The sequence below is a fragment of the Cygnus atratus genome, chromosome 1 (assembly GCF_013377495.2).
Source record: "Cygnus atratus isolate AKBS03 ecotype Queensland, Australia chromosome 1, CAtr_DNAZoo_HiC_assembly, whole genome shotgun sequence".
In the NCBI taxonomy this organism is placed as follows: domain Eukaryota; kingdom Metazoa; phylum Chordata; class Aves; order Anseriformes; family Anatidae; genus Cygnus; species Cygnus atratus.
Window position 1 is genome coordinate 64,670,171 of NC_066362.1, and position 20,226 is coordinate 64,690,396.

Consider the following 20,226-nt stretch of genomic DNA (forward strand, 5'->3'; position numbering starts at 1 on the left):
TTGCTGTTGGTGTCAGCAGCGACTGAGGACCAAGACAGGCAGCAAACTCCCTGCCACCCCAGACCTGTCATCCCCGGGACAAAGTGGAGGGCGAGTCTTTACCTGATGCACAGAACAGCCCAGGACAGTGCTCAACTTTGCTAATTACAATTCTGGAAAATAACATAATTGTTCTTTGCCACCTGCACTTTCTACGCAACTGCCCTGCAGCTGCAAAATAGCCCCTGTGATTTGCAGCCACAACCTGGTGCTGCCCGCAGCCTTACCCAGGTGCTGTTGTTGGCAAGGTTGCTCATGATCTCCCTGCAAAAGAAGAGCCACCTCTAAACAGAAATTTTGTTCTTTGAACTCAGATATGGAGTATAAATGGAATCTGCCCATATCTTTAAATATCATATAATATTTTTTAAAATGTCAGTCACTCCTAGTAGCTCCTGAAGACTAATACATAGAAATTTCCATGTCATTTCTTTCCCAGTGGTGGTAAGATTATGCAAAATGAAATAGCCAGATTGATTCTGCCATACGAAGGAAAAAAATCATTTAATAATCAGAAAAGCATATCATTATTTAAACAGGTTTATGCCAGGCTACTAAAATATTCATTTTAGCATGATTATGTAATTATAAAATTTAGGATCCAACATTTTTACTCTTTCAATAAAATCTAAAAAATCAGTAATTCAAAATTTTGTAAGGAAAAATGTTGCAGTACAAGAGAGTTCCCAATATTGTTAATGTGAAGATTAGATATTTAAAAACATATATGTTAGTAATAAAACCTTAAATTATGGTGATTTATTTATAAAGTAATACACTATTCATTTGTCGTTTCCCATCGTGGCAATTAGCCTAGGATGTCTCATTAAGTATAATGTTTTTCTCCTACCTATTGTCAGGCTGCTCAGACAGCATTCCTGATGGGTCCCTGGCAATGACATCAGATCATGATATCTATTTTCTGTCATTGTTATTTTCCCAATACTGGAAATGTATGATTGTTTTCATAACTGTTTCTCATTTAATTTTATTTTTAAATGACTAGGAAAATAGTTGAACTCTTTTTAGCCATGTTGACATACCCACACTTTCCTATCCTCCCATGAGAACCTTTTTTTTTTTAGTTTGAGAAATCCATTTCTACATTTGGGAGGTAAACTATTAGACAGCACTGCTTTAAATATAGCAAATTATGCCTGAGCCAAAAAGCTGGACATTTTATCTTTATTTATCCTACAGAGTAAATTGTCCAGTCTTCTCTACACAATGAGCCGATACTGGATACGTGAAGCAGGCAGCTAAAATAAGAGATGAGATTTACAGAAGTACGCTTTGAAATTGTGTACCTGCTGCTGTTTCTGCAGCTTTCTCTAGAAATCGCTGCAAAGTTTGCTCTAGTTTCAGATGGCGGTGGAAGTTGTCACCCCTGCAGAACTGCACGAGCATCACAGCAAGGGGCTGCCATGACAGGAAACGCATACAAGTTTGGAAAGTTTAACCCAGTTCTCTGCATTCATTGATGGGGTCCTGCTGAAGTGGTGCAAATACAGAGGAGATCTTCCACCACCAGGCACATGGCTCAGGACCTGCAGGACAGACAGAAACGCTGTAAGGTCGGGGCAGGCCTCTCCATGCCACACAGGCAGGGGTACAGGCAGGACGGAGTGAGTCATTCAGCGCCACAGCCACCGCTGTGCGTGGGGGCTGCAGCTCCTCAGCGCTCCCACCCCGCTAGGCCCCAAGGCAGCGGTGTTTTATGGAGGATTTTGGCCTTCACGGTGAGTCCGAAATGCTTCCTCCCTCATCGTGTCATGTGTCTATCAAGCCTTCTTGCTGGCTGTTGCCCCAGTTTATTCCTTCTAACCTGTGTCTACACAAGTGAGCAAGAGATTTGAACTTTGCTTCTTGACTTAAAGGACTTTTGACCTAAGAAGATGCCATTCCCTCATCTGACCTGACTTCTGAACCCAAGTGTTTGGTTGGACTCTTATTCACAAGGCTCTCTACTGAAAATAAGAGTTAGCTTCTTAAAATGGCCCCCACCAAACCACACCAGCCAGGGTGAAGAGCCCCTTTCCCCACTGCTTCCCAAGCACCTTCTCTTTTTTCTACTCAGATAATGCTGCATCTTCAGATACCTCCCAGAATGAGCCCGGTTTTCTTTCCCAAATTTAGCTCCGGATCACAACTGCTATCGGTATCTAGCACGAGATCCGCAGTCTTCTGAAACCCCATCAGTCAGGATGTTTGGTGTTCTTGCTTTACAGACCAAGCAAGGAAATCCTCCTTCTCCCATTGAACAAGGAAATTGTTCAATGAGCCTGGGTGCCCGCAGGACAACAGCATGCCCCTGGAAAGGCTTTGTGTGTCCGTGCAGCATTGCCTTCTGCTTATCCACCTTGCAATGATGCTTTCTGAGGCTGAGAGCCCCTCCAGGGGCTGGCAGCGATGGGGACTCACCCCTTTCTTACCTGGCTCCATTGCCCCTTGACTTAATAAGGTCGAAAATTCCTGGTAGGGTAGAGGCCTGTCTTCTGCACCCCAAAGGCTGTGATGAAGATGTTGATGATGACTGTGATGAAGATGAGAGCTGTGGCAGCATTGTTGAGTATATTCAGGTGGGGTTGCTTTGCTACGTCATTCAGGTTCAGGCGAGCTGTGTGATTCAGTGCAAAAACAAAACGTGATTTGCGTCTTGACTCCAAGTCCCCCAGCCCCTGCAAGCCTTCCCTGCCTGGCAAATGTCCATGGTGGCCCTGGACACAGCAGCCACATTGCTGTGGGAATAGTCCCAGGAGCTTTACAGTGGGCACAGCCTTCCCTATGACAAGGTAGGAGGACAGAGCAGGGGAAAACCATCTGCCTTTTATGTCATGCATCTCTTTTTGCCACGTGGGTGCCATGGCCCTACAATGGCCAACCCAAAGCAGCCGAGTCACTGCTGCATGCTGGCCAGGCACGTGCCATATGACACCCACTGCATGGCTGTGCGACGTGCCAAGGTAAGGCTGGGTGACACAGGGGACAAGGCTGGAAACACCCTGCTGTGGCTGGGCCTCAGGACTTTCTGTGGCCTCAGATCCCATATCCCATATAAGAAAGCATGTAGGATATACAGGAAAAGGTGGTGTTCTGCTCACTTTTAATAGTGGGCATGTGTTTGAGACTCAAATGCTGGAACTCCCATGTCAGATGGAGCACTGGGCAAGCCTGCCTGAAACACTGGTGTTAATATACTGTCTATATGGCAGTAGGAGAACTGTGGCATTGGTTAAAGGTGAGGATAATGAAGAGATAATGAATGAATGGTTGGGGAAAGGGGCTTCTCCCTCCGACCCCTTTGCCAGCAGCACCATGCAAGGGCATACACATCTCGACAGCCACCTTACCGCTGATGATGAGGAGAATCCCGATCACCACCTGGAAGAAGAGGGAGATGCTGATGAGCACGATGAGGGTGATGTAGTACTGGAAGGAAGCCCCCTGCTCCAGCACTGCTTTGAGCTGTGTCACGTTCGCCATGAACAGCGCCACATCCAGCATGCTCTCCGCCACGCTCTTCTTCGTCGCATAGTGGTTGATGTTCATCGGGCCGCTCATCCGGAGGTGAGGATTCGTGCCCTGGGGAGGCAAGAGAAACCACATGAACTGGTACAATTCCTAAGCCGACAGGACCCTCTATTCTGCCTTGCCATGTGGTTTATCTAGAAAGCCTGGGAAAGAGTTAAAGCTTCATGCTTTAAACCTGGTGAGAGCACCCAACTTTCTCTTGCAGTCATCTCGTGGTGTTAATAGGCACAAAACACTTGCAGTGATCAAGAGCTCAGCAAGGTTAGAAAAACACTGGGAATTTGTGTGGAAAACAAGCTCGTCCAGAGATAAAATAGTGTAGATTACCCAGAGACAGGGATTTTACAAGCAATATTAAATTCTCTTCCTTCGGGGCACAGACAAGCCTCAAACTTCAGGGGGCTTAAAGAGAGGTCTTCTTTTTCAGTCGGGTGTTCAAAGGGCTGTCAGTGGCTGGGCTTTGGATCTTCTGTGAACGCTTGTTGCTGGCTACTAGCTTAAACAAAATACTAGAGCATATGTGACAATCCATGTTTTTTTGTCCGTTTCTGAAACCACAGGCACTATTTCTTCAAAATGTCAGGCACCAAAATGCTTGGAGACAAGGGGTGGGATTCATCACACCTAACCTGAACCAACCATTCAGGCATGGTTTTTGTCAGTGGAGAGAAACAGGTATTTACAAGGGGTAGGTCATCTGGTTGCTTTTAACCTAATTACAAGGTGTAGGTCATTTGGCTGCTTTTAGCCATCTACCTTTTCTCTATCATCCTTAAGTGAGTTCCTCCGTCAGCTGCCTTGCCCCAGATGATTAAAGGACAACGAGATGGAGGAGACAAGTGCTTTCAGCTCACTCAGTGTCATCAGCTGACACACACACACAAAAAAAAAAGGCAACAATAACGAAAGGTTTGAATATATCTGCAGCAAGCTATGATCTTTGTCAAAAAGAAAGAAAACTGTGCCAACATAGCAGACAGGCTTCAGCTCTGGATAATCAGCCTCCTGTCAGCTGTTAGTGAGGGTTGGCAGCTTTGCCCTCAGCGCTGTCTGATGGACGACCCTATAAATCTGTAGAAAAGGGACAGGTGTGGTTCTGAGGGGCCTCTTTTGTTGAGAGTGGCAGAAGAGATGTCTCCAGGCATGTACTAGAAGTAGGGCTGTGCCTTTGTCAAGTGGTGAGTGCTCCTTTGGTCCATTTGTCTCTGATAAAGCACAAAATGTAATCTTTTCCTCTAGGCAGAGCACTAGAGAAAAACGATGCATAGTGCTCTATGCTGCTGTCTCTGGTTTCCTTGTGTGTCCCTGTGCTGAGCAGAGCAAGCAAACCTGGGAGAGCCTTGTGCGTGTTTGTCATTGCAATAGGGACCAGGTTTCAGAGGGGGGTTGTGGCTGTGCCAGACATTGCCCTTGTGTGAGGAAAGATGTGCAGGAAGGGCTGTGTCCTGTTTGAATGACTGATGAATGTGGTCACTTATGAAGGGGCCAGCTTTGAGGGTAGGAATGTGCTTTTGGGGATTTTTTTCTTTTTTGATAGTTTCAAGCATTTAATTCTTGTGGTTTCTAATCCTGAAGCAAATGTGGTTAAGAGGCTCTTTTGCAGAGCCTGTATTTCTTGCTGTGGAAAGCAGAAGGTAAAGGATGTTGGAAGGAGATAAAAGTAGAAGAGTGGGGAGCCTGTAAAAACTCTAAGGCAGTGGGGGGGAGGGGGGTTGTTCAGGGCTTCTTAACAGCACTGTCTGATGTCTGGGGCAATAGAAAAGAGGTACCATGTCTAGGGAAAGGAGGCCAGCAAAAGGTCTGACCATGGGAATGTGTCTTAAAATCCTAGATTTAGGTATGACCTGCTCTCAGCTGGCTTAAAAGCACGTGAGCCTGTCACAGCAGAGTGACACTCACACCCAGTAGTGCCAGGTTTGAGATTTGGTCCCTTTTAGCGTGTTTTCCTTCTCATCTCTGAAGTTTGCCTTCTGCTCAGCAGCGCTACAATGCTGGGCATTGACAATTTATCTCTGTAATGATGAGTTAAGGATGGCAGAACAAGGACTCGTACAAACCGGACAAAGCTTCTGTCAAACAAGTGACTGGCACAAGGAGGCTGAGACATCTGTTCCCAGTAGCTTATGTGGAGACAAATAAGGCAAGTCAGTTCTTCTTGAATAAAATCTCTTCCTCCTCTTGAGCTGCCAGCTCCTTTACCTGTAGCGAGAATTGGGGCAGAGTTGCAATGTGCTGAGCTCTGTCACAGATGAACAGGCAACGAAAATAGTTTTCACATGCTCTTTTCTCACATGAGTGAGCACAATGGCATGCACCCCTGTTTGGGAGATGATACTGCAGGCAGGAAAAGCTGCTGCTCTCCCATGTGGAGCTGCTGGATCTGGGAAATCCTTGCAATGAGCAGTTTAAAAAAAAAAAAAACAAAAAACACATGATTCCTGTTTTGAGGTTCTGTCTGCCCTGGCTTGGTAGATCAACAAAGGTGGCCAAAAGGTTACTGGATGGTGAAAGCTGGGCACCATGCTAATGTGAAGACAGCTAAGCAATCAACCAGTCTGCAGAAGTGCTTATACTGCAGAAGTCCTATTGATCGCAGCTAAAGTTAGAGCAATCCAGCTCCTCTATGGATTCCTCCCTTACAGAGTACTCTGTCTGGCCCAGCAGCCACAAACGCAGACCTGGAGCCTCTGTTAACACGAGGCTTAAGTAGAGCAGCAGTCTTCAGAGACCTGGTGTTTCGATTGCTGTGGGAGGATGGCATTGACAGGGTGCCAGTGCCGTAGCTGGCACCAGCTAACCACTGCATCTGTGCCCTATGGGTAAGAAAGCTGTGACCGACTCTCTTGTTTTATTTCTGGGCTGCTGGTGTGTGTGCAAAGCTCTCGAAATGGGACCGATGCTGCTCTTGCTTTGCCTCAAAGTTCAGTCCTCTGATGGCTGTGGTCCAGGAGCTGATTCATGAGCAGCTTGTGTTTCCCACAGCAGGATTGCCCAGGGAGCTGCAGGGGGTTATATGGGATCACTGGGGAGATGGTGATTCCCTTTTGGCAAGCAGAGACCTAAGGCAAGCCACAGGACATACCTGAAGGCTTATTAATGTGACTTAGGTCATCAGGGTAGAGCTGGTGTCTTTCTAGTCACATTGAAAGTGTTCCCTTCTGAGAGTGGGGATTGCTGCAGTATCTTCTGGATTTCTTGGCTTTCTGTATGAGACAGCTGTATTCCCCTACAGAGACTGGGGAAGCCTCAGTCTGACCTCAGGCAAATCATCTTTTTGCTTTCTCTCGTGTAAATGTGGCACAGCCACACAGATCTCTAAAGGGGCTGAGTGAGGCACCCAGCGATGTTTTATAACAGGCTCTAGTTTTACCCCAAGGACTCCCTTACATGCATGTGTGCGCTAATATTTAGCTTCTACTTCTACTTTTATTTTATTTTAGGAAACGGTGTATAATGTTCAGTTTGGGGCCCCTCGCTACAAGAAGGACATGGAGGTGCTCGAGAGAGTCCAGAGAAGGGCGACGAAGCTGGTGAGGGGTCTGGAGAACAAGTCTTAGGAGGAGCAGCTGAGGGAGCTGGGGTTCTTCAGCCTGGAGAAGAGGAGGCTCAGGGGAGACCTCATCGCTCTCTATAGGTACCTTAAAGGAGGCTGTAGCGAGGTAGGGGTTGGTCTATTCTCCCATGTGCCTGGTGACAGGATGAGGGGGAATGGGCTAAAGTTGCGCCAGGGGAGGTTTAGGTTGGATATTAGGAAGAACTTCTTTACCGAAAGGGCTGTTAGGCATTGGAATGGGCTGCCAGGGGAAGTAGTTGAGTCACCATCCCTGGAGGTCTTAAAAGGATGTTTAGATGTAGAGCTTAGTGATATGGTTTAGTGGAGGACTTGTTAGTGTTAGGTCAGAGGTTGGACTAGGTGATCTTGGAGGTCTCTTCCAACCTAGATGATTCTGTGATAAAGGAGGAGCAGAATATCACCACAACTGTGTGGGGCCTACCGCTTTTTGCATGTGATCTCTGGTTTAGCTACATGGAGCTGTCAGACAGCAGGGCCTGTGAAGCCTTGCTCTGGCACCAGAGGGCATGCTGGCCTACACAGCTGTCCGGCCCTGCTTTGCTAATGAAATCTACCTGAAAACTTTCCACTGAAATTAGTTTTCAAGGAAATTCTTTTCCTTTTAATTTTTTTTTCCTTCAAGAAATAGCTACCTTATTATGAAAGCCTTTGGAGAAGGTTCATCTACATATTTTTTTCCAAAGCTCGCAGGTTTGCTGCGGGGGGTGAGGGGCTGAAACATTCTTAAAGCTGCTTGGAAAAGTTTTGCAAAACCTATGGTTGCTTTTTTTTTTTTTTTTTTTTTTGAGGGGAAGGAGGGGGGAACACAGAGCAGATCTAATTGCAAAACCTGTGGGCTTTGTGGGTTTTGTGACCCTCTCCTCAGGGGAGGAGAGGCTGAAAGAGACAGTGGGACAGCGTGAGATTGAGAAGTATGCAGATGATAATCCTCTTCATGGGAGCGCTCTGGCAGAGGGGGATGTCAGAGGAGCAGCTATATTACTGGCCATCATTTCCAAGGGAAATGCTGGAGGGTGCCAAAGCAAACAGAGGCGTGAAGGCAGGCCCTGCACGCAGAGGGGTAGGTGCAGAGGCTCGCACTGCAGGGATGGCAGCTGATAAACAGCCGCACACAGGCGAGCACACACAGGCACGCACCGGGCATCAGGCACCAGGGAAAACCCGGGGTGTTTTTCCACAGTATTTGCCAGTTGGCAGCTGTAGAAGTACTTTGTAAACATCAGCTGCTGAAGGTTAAAGCACACAGAAACTCATCATTTTGCAAGGTAGGAGAGGAGCGCTGTTCCCCTTCTGCATGCAGGAGGCAGAGATGGAAAGCCCCGCTCTCGGTCAATGCTTCTGAGTGCACAGTTGTTAGCTACTCTGCTTTTCCAGGGGAACTCAGTTCCTGCAGCTCCGAGTCACTTCACTTGGGATGAATGGAGCCAATTTTAATATTTCTGACATACATGTCACGTCTGGGCACTTGGCAGTGTTGGTGGCAGCATGGGGAGCAGCAGAGATGACCAGACTCCTGCCCCCCAGCAGGTTGTACCTCTTCACGTCTGTCTGCAGAGGGGGGACACGCAGAGAGCACTCTGGTCAATACAAACTGTCTTGCAGTCTTCCCATGAGATGAAGCCTGGTTATCTCCTATTTAGCCTGGCAGCAAGCACCCTGGCTGTGTTCCACAAGCAAAAGTTACAGCAAACCCTGCCATGGCTGCTGCAGGCAAAACGAAAGCCGAGTGTTCAGGGCCAGTCCCCCTCCTTGGCCTCTGCAGAGTCTGTCAGCTAGTCCAGTTGTGCTTAGGGTTTTTTTGTTTTTAATATAGCCATCTGTTCTGCTCGCTGGGGGTCCTATCCAGAGCCAAATGGTTGTGTTGCCTTCAATTCAGATTGGATGAACCCCAGAAAATAAGTCAGGGATGCCTTCCTTGTATCTCAGGCTCTACCCCTGTATGGGAGTGGTTCTGATCAAGACCTTTCTGATCTTTCTCTGATGTGTCCACACATTTCTGTGACAGGTCACTGCTCATTGTAAAACTGACCCCAGTGGTTTGGATGAGCTTTCTTCAACCAAAAAGTGGCTTCCAGTACAGAGGGCCAGTGCCTCTTCAGAAGTGGAAACCTAGGCAAATGGCCAGCACAGATCCTCTTTGCATGCTAAGCACCATTCATGCTCTCCAGTCTTGTTGAACTCCCACTCTACACTTGCTTTACCCACCTTCTGTATCTCATCTCACACCCATGTGCAAGCCCAGTGAGCTCTTTTGGGCAGAAGTGTCATCACAGTGCAGCAGCTACGGCGCTGGGACCTCACCCTTGAGCCACTGTGTCTCTAGGTGGGACGCTAATACGGGTAAAGGGATGAACGTGCAGCGGCATGAGACTGTCAGCAGAGCCTCCTGGATTTACCCAGCTGAAAGGCTGGCCTCGTGTTCTCGCTGTGGCTCAGAAATGAGGCTGTGCAGGAGGCTAGCAGCGAAACCTAATACTGCATGGAGCTAAAGGACTGGAAGTGAGCGGTAAGGTCCCCTGGCAGAGGAGGCGAGGAGCAGGGCGAGTCAGGAGGCAGCAGAGCCCTGCGAGATGAGTGCCTCTCCTCGCCCTTGCCCTGCGGCTGACACGGCAGCTGGCTCTGCTTCCCGGCTGGCTGCAGCACTCGCAGCCTGCAGAGACCTGCTTGTCGCATCAGGCATGCGTGCTCCGTGCTCCCCTTCTCCCTCTCCCCAGCTCTGCTCATCTCTCGCTCATCCTGCTGGACCTGCTTTGCCCCCATCTGCATCCTTCTCTCCTCCTCCTGCTGTCTTCTCTCATCTTCTTCCTCAATTCTCTCCTTCTCCATTGTTTTCTCACCCTGTGCCTCTCTCCTTGCCTTCTTTCCACACTTTGCCCAGCTCTTTTTTCCTTCACTCAGGTTGCTTCTCCTTTTTCGCCCTGCCCTGCCTCCCCCTTGGCACGCTGCGCTGCTCTATGGCAAGTTCCTTCGCTCTCGGATGCTGCGCACGGCTTCCCATGCTACAGGGCAGCATAAATTATGTATTGCACAAATAACTGTCTTACCAAATCTATATTAAACCCCCTCGTTAAGTGTATTTATGATACTGAATTGAAGGGATCCAGGAAATGACTGGCAGGCTGCAGAGCTGAGCTGGAATAGAAGGCAGTGTTTCTTTTCCAGGTAAGCTGGACTGAGGAAGAGGCAGGAAGGGCAATGACACTGGTGGAGGAGCCTTCATCTACAGCTCAGGAGCAATTAGCAGGCTTGGGGGCACATGTATTTCTTGGCCCCAACAGCTAGGATGTGCTGATGTGTGATCCCTGGCTGCTGAACAGAAGCGATTGGGTGTGGGTGTGTGGCGTGGGGGGGGGACACCTCTTTGAATGTACAGAGCTGGGAGTGCACTTGAAAGGATTAGCAGGAGCAATTATTTCCAAAGCCAGGATATAGATGCTGGAGCCTGTTCAAGTCACTTGTGTTTAGCACCCAGAGCAGATTGATCCTGGTGATTTGGGGGGTGGGGAGAAAAAAGAAAGTGGAGACTAAAAACAGCTTTATGGGGGGAGAAAAAAAATAAAAGTAGGTTAGCAGAGAAAATGAGTTTATAAAAAATGGAAGAGCAGCCGGGAGGCACAACAGTAACCACTGCATTGTGCTTACAAAGCTAAACATGCTACGATGAATCCCCAAGCTGGATGGCTTATGCCACAAAATATTAAGAAAAGCTGGTTCTGATCTCAGGCTGCAGCCAGATCCAAAGAGCAAATAAGTTTATATCGATCATCGTAATTCAAAACATTCCTAGAGCAAGGTCCTAAATCAGAACTTCTTTCAAGTCTAAGGGTGTCTGCATCCACTGCTGAGGGTCAGGTTGATTTCTAAAACTGTGGGAAGATGGAAACAGCTGTGCAGGGTCAGATCGAAGTGCTAGCTCCACTCTGACTATGGTTGGTAGCAGATGCCTCAGGTAAAACCCCTAGGATGGGACAAGCACATAACAAGGATCCTTTGTGGTCTGTTGACTCAGTGACCTGCAGCTCTGAATGCAGAGCTGCCCTGGGCTGATGCTGGCTTCCATGTGAGGAAGCCCAAGGTTAACTTGTGCGTTGTCCTTTGCTATGTGGCTTAGGTCATTTTACATGCTCTCCCTGGATCTTCATTTCCCTGTCTATAAAATAATGAGAAAGCCATTTCTCTCCCTGGACATGACCTGTGTGAGCAATGGTTTACTGTAGAAGCCTGATACGTGCCTGTTTTGGTATATAATACACATGGGCTGAATTCATCAGGTAAGCCAGTGAAGTGTTTGAAACTAGGTGATTTTCATATTCTCAGGGAGCTTTACTTAGTGTTTTTGCAGACAAACCTCCCTTTAAGCCACTCTGGAGTTCAGGTTCATCTGCAGGTTTTGATAGGTACATGCCCCTGGTCTCCCTCTGAGTAGTCAGGGCTCCCCAGAGAAGAGAAGCTGTGACAGTCTGGCTGGAAAGAGGGGAGAATCCAACTGAGGGTTTCAAGAGAGGCAGAGCTGATGAAATCATCCATAAATAGTGCAACTCAGGGGTTTTTGTCCCTCCATTATTTGTAAGTTTATCTGCAATGCATTTTTCCAGTTTCACGTGCTAACACTCACAACAGCTTTGTCCTGTGGGTCTGTGTCTGTCTGCTATTGCACCAGCAGCTCCAAACATATCCTGCTGATTTCGTCTCACCTGGGTGTGTACTGTTTTTTCTTCACATTCTGCCAGGCTTAGCTTCTTTCTCTGCCAGGAAATAGAACCAATCTCTCGATCTAAAAGGGTTAAATCTACTGATTTTTGTTCAGAACAGGCATGCTCAGTTGTATGCCAACTGAGGCCTCGTGCCATCAGGAGGAAGGGGAAAAATAAAGGTGCTGCTGCCAGTCTAAGCATTCATAAGCCCTTAATCCTAATTGCTTTTATGTGTTTTGTTTTGTTTTCCTTCAGGGCTGGCCAAACTAGGTAGTGAATGTGGAAACTCGTGAGCCAGTAGCTGGGTTACAGGGAAAGATGCTTGTAGTCAGCAATGGGCAGTGAAGTATGCAGAGCAGCATCTCAAGTCTGTGCTAGGCTGCTTGGGAATGTCACATGTAGAAACAACATCATCTGTCTCCGGGAAGACTTTTAAACACATTAGGGGTGTTCTATCCAATGGCTGTTGCTTTTTAACATAAGAAAATGCAGAGTGATGCATGGCTGTGGCTGTTTGGCTTCAATTAGTGTTAACACCCTTCCATTAAACCCTGGCAGGCAGGGCTGCCCCTTGCTTGAGAGCCTGCTGTGCCAAGGAGGGCTGCTGCTGCCTCGCCGGGGCTGGGGGTGACCTGGGGCAGGCACAGGGTGCTGTGCTTGAAGGGTGCTCTGAGGTGTGAGTGGGAGCACCTCTGCGTACTGTGGAGCACATCCATGGCTTATATCTCCAAGCCTGGCTGAAGAACTGCCATGCTTGTTTGCTTTGTGTATAGTGTTGTTTTGTGTGGGGCCAGTGCGTTAGCATTTCTGCTTGTGGCTTGGTTGTTCTCCAGCTGAGGCTATTGCTCTTGTTCTTGGATTGATTGTGGCGAGTCACTTAGCTGCATTCTAGAGGGTTTCAATGCTGCTGTTGCTAAAGTGGAGAGAAACAGTGTGAGCCAAGTCAGTTCCAGGAGCTCATGAGGCCTCACCCTGGCCCTCAGCTGTTGTATAATATCTGTCTTGGATTCTCGGTAAAAATAACACTGTTTCACATCTCATGTTAAGAGCTTTTCAGTATGAGAAAATACTTGCTCTTCCACATACGTACAGTAACTAACACAATGGAGCTCTGGTCTCCCTGTGGGCACTCTGAGTCTGACTGCTCTCAGTCAGAGCCTATTATCCTAACTCTATCAGAGATTTTAAGTGTTCTTAAGTTAAACTTTATGATGGATTTGACAGTTAGCTTGTGCAGAGGCTGTACATGTGTGATTATTATCCGTAGGTGTTAGGAAAAGTTATGTGAATCTGAACCACCAGGAAAATCCAGATGGGGTCAAGGTGAGTTTTATGCCAGAACCTGTACTCTGGCCATGTGTGGTGGAAACCTGAAGCAGACAGAACCCTGAAGTGGAATGGCCTTGCATCAAAAGGCATCAAAAGCCTCAACTCTGTAAAGCTGGAATTATGAGAACAGTCTAAGCTAAAAACAGGTAATCCTGTAATTAGAGGAATTGCTGGGTGAGACACATTAATGTTTAAAACAAAGTGCCTTTTCAGGTGAGTCTATTCCTTCAGTTTTGGTTTCTCTCCCAGCAATTTCCACGGACTTCCTGGTGTGTGTAAACCTGATGTTCTTCACTAAGTCCCTGGGAAAGCCTTCTCCCCACATCCTGCTGAGTTGCTCACCCTCTTCTCCCTGCATAGCCCTGTGGAGCATGCTCTAGGTGTCTTCCCCTCTTCTAGAGCCTTCCAGTGGCTGAGGGAACAAGAGCAGGAAGAGGGCAAACAGGCAGCTCTTCTCCCACGCCTTCCCCAAGTGGAGAAGTGTCCCAGCCATGCCCTTCTTACTGGAGTATGCAACTTACAGTCTCTGTGCAGTGAATTGGAAGCAACCGAGCCAAGTGGTTGTGCCATCTGCTACAATTAATGAACAATTTGGAACTTTATTCGGGGGGGGGGGAAGGCCCTGTGCAGACCCATCTACCCACAGGACGGGTGTCCTTGCAGAAAGGCAGCAGTGCCAGGCCCTGTGGGATATCCCCATGCAGGGCCCTGGAGGCAGCTCCTTAGTAGGCTGACCCTGGCAATGAGAGAAGGTGAAGGGGCAGAAGGCAGGCAAAAGATTACAAGAGCAGCTTTAAAATTCTTTCTTGGCATGGATTTTCACAAACTACACAAATCCAGTAGGATCTCAATGTTGTGCAGAGGGTCTAAGCCCTATAATTAAGCCCCTTCAAAGGCTTGCTTCTCGTGGAGAACCTGGCATTCCTGGGCAAGGCGTTATCACTAGAGGGCACTGGGAACTAGGATGTGGGGACACAGCTAACCAGGTCACCGTGGGAGCCCTTCCTTTGTGAGGAACAAAGGAAAGACCCAACACATCATCCTTACCAACCCCTGGGTGCCCAGGAGGAAAATCTGAGATTAGTGCTTCTGATATCATTTTGTTTTATATGTGTTTACCAACTTGAGGCATCTGAGTTGGGAAGCTTTGACTGTATTGTTAATAATTTAATTGAGAGCTGGGCCAGCTCTATGGCTTAGGACAAACAGTAAAGTCCAGGGAGGGGATTTAAGGTGGTAATAGAGTGGATGATTTTCCTTAATTAGAAATATTAAGTTTGGCTTACCCTTCTCTTCCTGGAGTAATTTCAAGGGTGGGGTCATCCTGTTGTTTGGGTTTATAGCTTGCTATGTTGACAGAAGGATTCATAGGATGGGGTTGTTTTTCTTTTTCTTTCCATCCTTCAGTGCAGCTTGATGGTGCTGTAAAAGCTAGCCATGCTAAAGTCAGGGCAGTGATATAGTGTGCTGTAAAAATGGCCATTGGTATGTCGGTAATACTGTACATAAATTGGGAATTTCAGCTGGGCAGAGATCAGAACTGAAACAGCCAGCAGCCAGTAACTTCTCCCCCTTCTGAAAAATGGTACTGGGACTTTCCTATCCAACTTCCATTGAGTTCATCAGAAGTTAAACAATAAAACGCTTATCTTTGGCCATTTCAGCCTAACTTCACAACATTGAATTAAATTATTCTCCATCAGTGTGGCTCTGAAGGCATCCCCCTTGAAGTAAGATCAAACAAAGTGGCAAAACTGAGTGCCAGGATCAGGTTTTTTAATAATATTAGGTAACATGGCTGTTCTACTTGGCAAACTGCATTAAGTAGATAATGGTAAACTGGTAATGGTAATGATAATGGTAAACTGGGTGATCACCAGGACACTGGCACGACTGACACAAGAAACTCAACATCTTGGATGACAACCATCAAGTGCTGGCGTGAGCAAGGCAAAGTCATGTGTTTAAAGGCAAGTCAGGGTGAGGGGAATGAGGAAAGAGCTTGATAATATGGATAAAGGCACTCAGGAACTGGGCGGAAAAGGAAGTGACCTCTGTCTTTTGCTTTTCACGTGTGAGCTGTTCAGTGTAGGCCTCTGAGACTGAGCAGGGAGTGAGCGTGGTGAGGAGGGGGATTTTTGTCCCCCTCTGCTCCAGCTTTGCCATCACAGCTGCTTCCTGCCGTGCGTGGCCTTGAGGAGTTCAGAAGCTCACCTTTGAAATCTCTAGGTCCCGTGTCACAGCAGCCAGCCCCTTTTCCATCAGCAGGTCTTCCTAAAAGCTGGGATCTGACTTCAGCACTTACTGGGAAGAGGGTGGCAGGAGACGGATTAGACGAGAACCGAGATAACCAGCAGGTGGTGCTCATTTGTAAATGTGAAGGGTTGCTACATCGCTAAAATGGTAGCAAGAATTTCTGCAGTGCCATCATTACCCAATGCTCGCATTTTTTTTCCAGTGCATTATGAATTTGGATACAATGATGACTAAAATGGGTTATATGCTATCTAGATAGAGCTCTAGGTGAGGAGGTATTGCAAAATATCACTGTATAACCTGGAAACTTCTTTGACCAGCTGCAATGTAGGAATTGGAGTCTAAGGGCAAGGAATTCAAGAAAGCCCTAATCATTTGGGCTTCAAAGATGCCTCATGTAACTCATTTAAGATACAGTGCCAGAGGAATCCACAGAAAAATAAATATGTAGCAACTGTAGAGTTTCTCTCTCTCTTTCTCCCCTCTATCAATCATCAATTTTAGAATTCATTTTGTGCTTTTTCTGTTGTATTAAAATAATACACAAGAGCCTGGAACATTGTAGTGAGTAATGTGTACAACAAAGCTCAGGAAGGGTGCTCTGTAAAAAAAAAAAAAGTGCTACTTCATTAGATGGTCATGCATGTAAAACTGGCTTTCATTAAAATTGATTTATTTTTTAATGGTTTCTGTAGCCTTCAATTGTGTTTTTTGTTTTTTTTTTTAAATATTGAATATTAACCACCTAACTGAAACACGTTCTCCCAATAATATTTCTCTTCGGGTAAAACTGCCTGTCCTGCTTTAATACTAAATGCTATAATTTTTCAATAGCAACCTTCCGGAGTCTTAAGTTTCTCTTCCCTGCAGCACAGAAAGGAAGCTGCAGTAGACTTGGAGAAGTATTATGTCTTGGGCCCAGTTCTTCATACAGCTGTTGCTGTTCAGTTTTAGGTAAATACAATACTAAAGGTCAGATTAGATAGTGTTTTAGAAATAAAACTGTCCTTGACTGAAATCCTGTGCAACTCTTGTGCAGACTGCAAGCAATCATAGACTTCGTTCGGCTGTTTTTAGTTTCCAAAGCAATGATTCAGAACAATCCTGCTCTGAAGCAAGCGTTCCCACATGGTTTTAAATGGTGAATGTCTACCTGTCTCAAATCCAGCAAGAGCAGGAACATACCCCGTTACTTTTTACCCCAACATATAGTAAACAAAAATTTGAGACAGGAAAATAAAGGGAACGGTATCTCAAAACAGACTGTTTAAGCATCCCAGAGAATGGGGTTCTATGCTTCCAAAAGCAGGGAGGGCTTTCTAGATGACTGAATAGAAATGTGCTGGCCTTCACAGGCTGCTGAGAAAGCTCATGTGGCTGAAATTGTGCTTGTGAGAGTGTTCTATGGACAGGCACGCATGGGGAGGAAGATCAGTTTGCAGGTACCTGCCAAGATGTCCTGTATGGGTCAATCCCAGCACACCAGACCTTATTGCTGTTGCCCATCTGGTCTAGCATTCTGGCTCAGGCTAATGGAAGCAAAAACTGACTTATAATTCCTCCACTTCAAAATTAATAGTGGTCTCTCCTATCCATTCAGCTAAGTGCTATTCCTTTTAATGAGCCTAACAGGGTTGGAACTTCTGGTATAACCGGTGGGAAATTCTCAGCCACAATACATGGCTTAGGCAGCTGTTCCAGGCAACAGGATAGCAAAATGCTGATATCTGAAAATTATACTGTCTGAGGTCTTTATTTTCATCCACCTTCTTTCAAGTGACTACTAGAAACTCTGAGATTCATTATGCTGATATATCTAGAGTGTTGCAAAGTGCTTTGCATCAAGAAAGCCAAAGCAACATTTAAGCAAATGGCTGTGGAATGGTCTTTTGGCTGCAGCTAGCTTCAGAGAAAGACCTGTCTGACATGTACCTGTCTTGATGGCCAGCTGTGCTTGTGTTGAAAGCTGTGGGGAAGAAAGCTTCCACTGACCTCCCTGGGGGAAACAGGAGCAGGCACTCCTTGGGCAGTGCTGGAGCATGGTTTTCTGTCCAAGGGCACTGATTAATAGCTTCTATTGGCTTTGAATTTGGCATATACTGAGCACTTCTGCAAGTCAGATGGGGTTTATGTGTATTTGAGGCAATCTTCCCTAGTATAAGTAATTAGATAAGGTGCATATAATTAGGCTGTAGAAATTAAGAAAATCAGAACCCAATTCAGCTGAAGTTGTTCCTGCTTTCACAGCCAAAGCAATGTATTTGAAACGGTTTATTGTGAATAAATCTCATCAGAGATTCCCTGTTAAATATCCATGCTTACAACAGAACTGTCATCTGGGGGATGAGTGTCCCCTCAGTATGGGGGCTGGATGGAACAAGACTGGAATTGGGCAAAACTAGAACTTTAACTCAGTCTCTGGACAAACCTGGTAGTTGTGGGAAGTTTAGCGATGTCTAAGATTAAAGCAGCAACTATGGATGCTCAAAACCGAAAGAAATTGTCATTGCTGACAAGCTGAGAGAACTCATATCTCAGTGTGGAAAGTGAGAAGAAAAATGCAAATAGTGTCCAGGAAGAACTTCAGGAATGGTCCCTGTCTCTAGCTGTGCTGTCAGCTCCACTCCAGCTGCTCATACGGTACTTGAACTTTTGAATCTTGCATTATCTTATCACTGACGTACTCGAGGGTTTGGCAGGTGATTCATGTACACTGATTCACAATTCATCCTGGGTGAAGCTTGCAGCAAAAGGTATGATCTCCAGTGTCATATACGGGGCAGGGGGGATGGGACCCACGTTCAGACTCTTCCCTGGCACAATTTTCTTCTCTGTGACTTGCAGACTTCTGATTTGCTCTGCTGCCTGTGAGGTTGGAATCGAGGTCACATTCTGGCAATTTACACACCATCAGCTCTCACTTATCTGTGGGTGGTTATTCAGGTTATGGATTAACTGAGCAATCATTTAGCAAACCCTGCTTTCTGCTGCTTCCGGTCCAAATTGGTATGTGGGGCTGGACAGACTTGGCTAGGTGCTAATTTAGGAATCCCCACAGCATGTTGTCTGCTGTGTTGCTCAGCTTTCTTTTCTCTTATACCCTCAGTGTTTGCTCTCACAACTGGGATGCAGTAATACCCAGCTACAGCAAACTGTCAGCTATGACATTTACCTGGAAAATCATAAACTGAGTATATTGGCAAACAGGTATTTTATTTTAATACACTCTTTATTTTGTGGGAAGCTTATCCAGATTAGGAAGTCCCAGCAACTTCTCCCTTTTCAAAGTTAGTTTTGATGCAAGAACTGTTGAGTGACTCTGCAGGAGGAGGAGATGGGCAGCAGTAATTGTCTGTCAACCCAAACACTCCCGAGACCAAACCCAGCAAAGTCTGCCCGCACAGTCAGAGGCTTTGAAACACCAGGAAACACCAGAAAGAGCTGTGCTGGGGCATCCTCTGTTTTTTTATTCACCAGAATGAGAGCCACATACATCTGAAGGGACAGGAAGATCTGTATATCAAAAGCACCAGTTCTGGAGCTTGTGTTTCTCGTGCAAGGAGTTCTTCAGAGAAGAGGCATTACTGCCCTGTTCTAAGCCCTTGGCTGGTGCGGGCGTTGGAGAGCTGCTGTGGGACTCGTACATGAAGACTTGGGGCCCCAGCCAGACTCCCAGCACTAGTGGAACATGTAGTTGATTTTGTGGTGAAGTAAAAAGATGCATCGTGAAACCTTGTGAGCGAAGAAGGGTCTATTCGCTTAACAAGGCAGGACTTGCATACACGCAGTCCTGGAGCACTTCAGGATGATCTGCTGCTTTCTCAAAGACAGCTCACGCTATCATTCTGGATGTTTACCTTCACAGTTAAAAAGTGCGTTTATTGATGGGGTAAACAGGTACACTTCTCTCTGAAGAAACCAGTTTGGTTAGTCAGCCTGGGTGTTGACATGAGATGGAAGGAAACCATTAGAAGAAACTGCATACTAGATATGGTAATTAGCCATGTGGTTGGTACCAGACAGTAGAGGCCTATGTGGAGCCTAGGGAACGTGGAGAGATAACTTTACCTTTCTAAACAGGAGGACATTGAGCTCTGCTTCCCTGCCTGGGAAGTAGGTCAAGAAGAAGTGCACTCTCAATTCATATTCATCTCATAATTATTTCACACACTGAAGAACAACATTTCTGTCAAGGGGAAAGATGCCTCTGTGGCCAGTCTTATGGAAGAACTCAAAGCAACAGCATGCATATTTGACGCTTTCAGCATCAGTGCCTATCAGCATTGCCTTCTACATGAGCTCTCATTGCACTTCTGCTGTTAGTCTTGACTTTGCCAAGCTCCGGATGCGCTCCAGTCACCACCAGAGTGAGAGTGCACCACCTCACCTTTGCCAACAGGACTCAAATCAAAGTATGATATGCTCTTGCTCCTGTTACTAAAGCCAATTGTCGTCTTTCAACATCACTATTGGAGAAGCAAATGGTCCTGACAGAAACACTTGTGTCAGGATGTGCATATTGAACAAAGACCACTTTAAAATGTCTCCTTTTGCTTCCTAAGTATTCTCTTTTCCCCACTTTAAGAAATATTTGCTTATTTTCATATGTAAGAGGTAATAACTTAAGACAGAAAGGGCCTTTGGAGGCCATTTGGTCCAAACCTCTGCTCAAAGCTAGGCCAACTGTGAAGTTACATTAGGTTGCTGAAGGTTATATCACTAAAGTATTAAATGGATGGACTGTCCAAAACCTCTCTGAGCAACCTGTTGCAATGTATGACCACCATCAGAGTGTTGTTTTTT

The 20,226-nt window shown here is 46.4% G+C and overlaps 1 protein-coding gene across 1 annotated transcript; it reads right to left on the bottom strand.

Annotated features, from left to right (window-relative positions):
- Window positions 1-1,352: 1,352 nt before the first annotated feature.
- On the bottom strand, window positions 1,353-4,439 carry NINJ2 (ninjurin 2). The gene is made up of 4 exons (XM_035550908.2): window positions 4,327-4,439; window positions 3,390-3,621; window positions 2,472-2,656; window positions 1,353-1,586 (listed from the first exon to the last, which is right to left on the bottom strand). Exons 2-3 carry the CDS (start codon window positions 3,598-3,600, stop codon window positions 2,493-2,495), a joined length of 375 nt encoding a protein of 124 aa, XP_035406801.1. The 5' UTR covers window positions 3,601-3,621; window positions 4,327-4,439; the 3' UTR covers window positions 1,353-1,586; window positions 2,472-2,492.
- Between the last annotated feature and the right edge of the window lie 15,787 nt (window positions 4,440-20,226).

Excerpts from the sequence above, each read along its gene's own strand:
- NINJ2 (XM_035550908.2), bottom strand. The coding sequence starts at position 3,600 with ATGAGCGGCCCGATGAACATCAACCACTATGCGACGAAGAAGAGCGTG. Across the intron at positions 2,657-3,389 it reads GATTCTCCTCATCATCAGCG|CTCGCCTGAACCTGAATGAC; the intron begins GTAAGGTGGCTG and ends TGAATCACACAG.